The sequence below is a fragment of the Pundamilia nyererei genome, unplaced genomic scaffold, assembly GCF_000239375.1.
Source record: "Pundamilia nyererei isolate P.nyererei 1_Seehausen unplaced genomic scaffold, PunNye1.0 scaffold00114, whole genome shotgun sequence".
In the NCBI taxonomy this organism is placed as follows: Eukaryota; Metazoa; Chordata; class Actinopteri; order Cichliformes; family Cichlidae; genus Pundamilia; species Pundamilia nyererei.
In genome coordinates, this window is record NW_005187515.1 from 87,019 (window position 1) to 88,937 (window position 1,919).

At 37.3% G+C, this 1,919-nt stretch overlaps 1 protein-coding gene across 1 annotated transcript in view; it reads right to left on the bottom strand.

Annotated features, from left to right (window-relative positions):
* Positions 1-1,492: 1,492 nt before the first annotated feature.
* Positions 1,493-1,919, bottom strand: part of LOC106456330 (uncharacterized) — a 29,648-nt gene continuing 29,221 nt past the window's right edge. The window contains exon 2 of the mRNA XM_013913075.1: positions 1,493-1,621. Coding sequence (XP_013768529.1) covers positions 1,493-1,621 — 129 coding nt within the window. The remainder of the gene's footprint in view (positions 1,622-1,919) is intronic.

A 1,919-nucleotide genomic window follows, 5' to 3' on the forward strand; every position in this document is an offset into this window, starting at 1 on the left:
CATTGATTTGCCTAATCAATATACAAGTGCTTTGTGGACTTGGAGAAGGCAGAGACGATGTATCAGTGCTTTGCAGTGAAGAAAGAGGTGAGCATCAATGGAAAGCTGCCAATTTCCTAGTTGATGTACATCTCTACTCTTGCCTACGGTCACTAGGCGAGAGTAGTAGTGTGCTGTAAGTCACAATTGACCTGACAGTGAGGCTCTTCGTGTTCAGTAAGGAGCTCCACATTTAAAGGCTATTAATTTGTTAAGACAGCGGAAACTTATTCAGTCAGTTTACTTGGACGAGCTGCTCAGACTGTGCATCTCCATGTGCTAGACAAACATAGATCAGTTCAGATCCGCGTGGTAAATACTGTTGGTCACACTTAACTGATTTAAAACTTGCTGACATCACTACTCGCTGCTCTAGCATGGTGAAACTTACGCAATCTCATATCAAAGCATTTACTCCTGGTTACACATTTCAAGATGTTATCACACACTAAAACCACACCAGGTGAAGGTTCCAGACTAGCATGCCGTTGTGAACCCTAGTCTTGCTAAGACTATTCCAGTAGTTATCATTGGCCAGGTAAGGTTTCTGCTGCTTTTTCTGATCATGTCATTAATTTGCACATTGTGCACATTCATAGAAGTTTGCATTTTAAGTACTCCCTTAATAATGTATGATTAATGTTAACATCACCACACAAGTAACTGTTTATTAGTTACTAAGTAAACAGTAGACTTTCCCCTTTAAGAATTGTATGTGCTTTATTTGAACATGTTCAACTATAACATGAAGATTGTATTGACTGTGTGGTCAGTAGTTTACTTTATGCCATGTTATGAGTTTCAAAATCAACAGAGAACTTTGACTTAATTATTAATATCAGGAGTATTTGTCTTATGCTGACATATCTGTGGTTAAAGATCGTTGCAAAGACGTAAAGATGTAAACACATAAACTTTTATTTTAAAACATGTTGGATATTTCATGGTAAAGGCACAGCTATATAACACTGTATAAAATTATACAGTGACTCATCTTTTGTAGATGTCCAAATTTGTGTAAAAGCTAGATAATCTAAAATACTGATATTCTGTTCTTGTTACAGCTTTCAGTTTGCAGCTATTCGTCTAAAAGCACTGGCACTCTCAGTCAAAGCAGCTGTACATATAAAAGAACAGCCCGCCTCTTTATGCAGAGATTGCTTTTACTGGAGCACAGTTCACTTACAAACATTGCAGTAGTGGTGGTACACACAATGGTGAACTTTACCTTGATGCCAGTTTTATTCTGCACCATGAGTAAGTACACGTTTCACTATTTTCTCACACAATGGTTAAATCTGTACCACAATCCAAGTGATTTGAATCTTGTAGCCAACTTTACTCATAGGCATTGTTGGGTTTGTGTGGAGTTTGACATTTAGGAATATTTGCTTGTTTCAGGTTGGATCTCTTCCTCGGTCACACAGTTTTACACAGCGGAGGTTCAGCCTGGTCAAGAAGTCACACTGAAGTGCTCCAATATCAGCAGATATCGCTCCCACATATTTTGGTTTAAAATGGCCAGCAGTCCCAATGCCAGCTGCATCTCAGCTATGTCCAGCTCTGATAGCAACGTTTCTTTCTGTGATGGATTTAAAAAAAGCAAATTTCACATGACATCCAACACCTCTGTGTTATTTCTTGAGATCAAACAAGTGAATTCTTCTGACTCTGCGCTTTATTTCTGCGGAGAGAAACAGACTGATGGAAAGACAATCATCTTAAGTGGAACATATTTAAAAGTTCAAGGTAAGTAATGCTGTTTATGGTATTTTATTGTAAAGAAAATAAAGAAAAATAGCAAAGATAATTATATACAATTTTGAGTAAATGTAAAAACAGGCAGTAGACTTTGTAAAGTTTTGATTTTAATTGTCCAT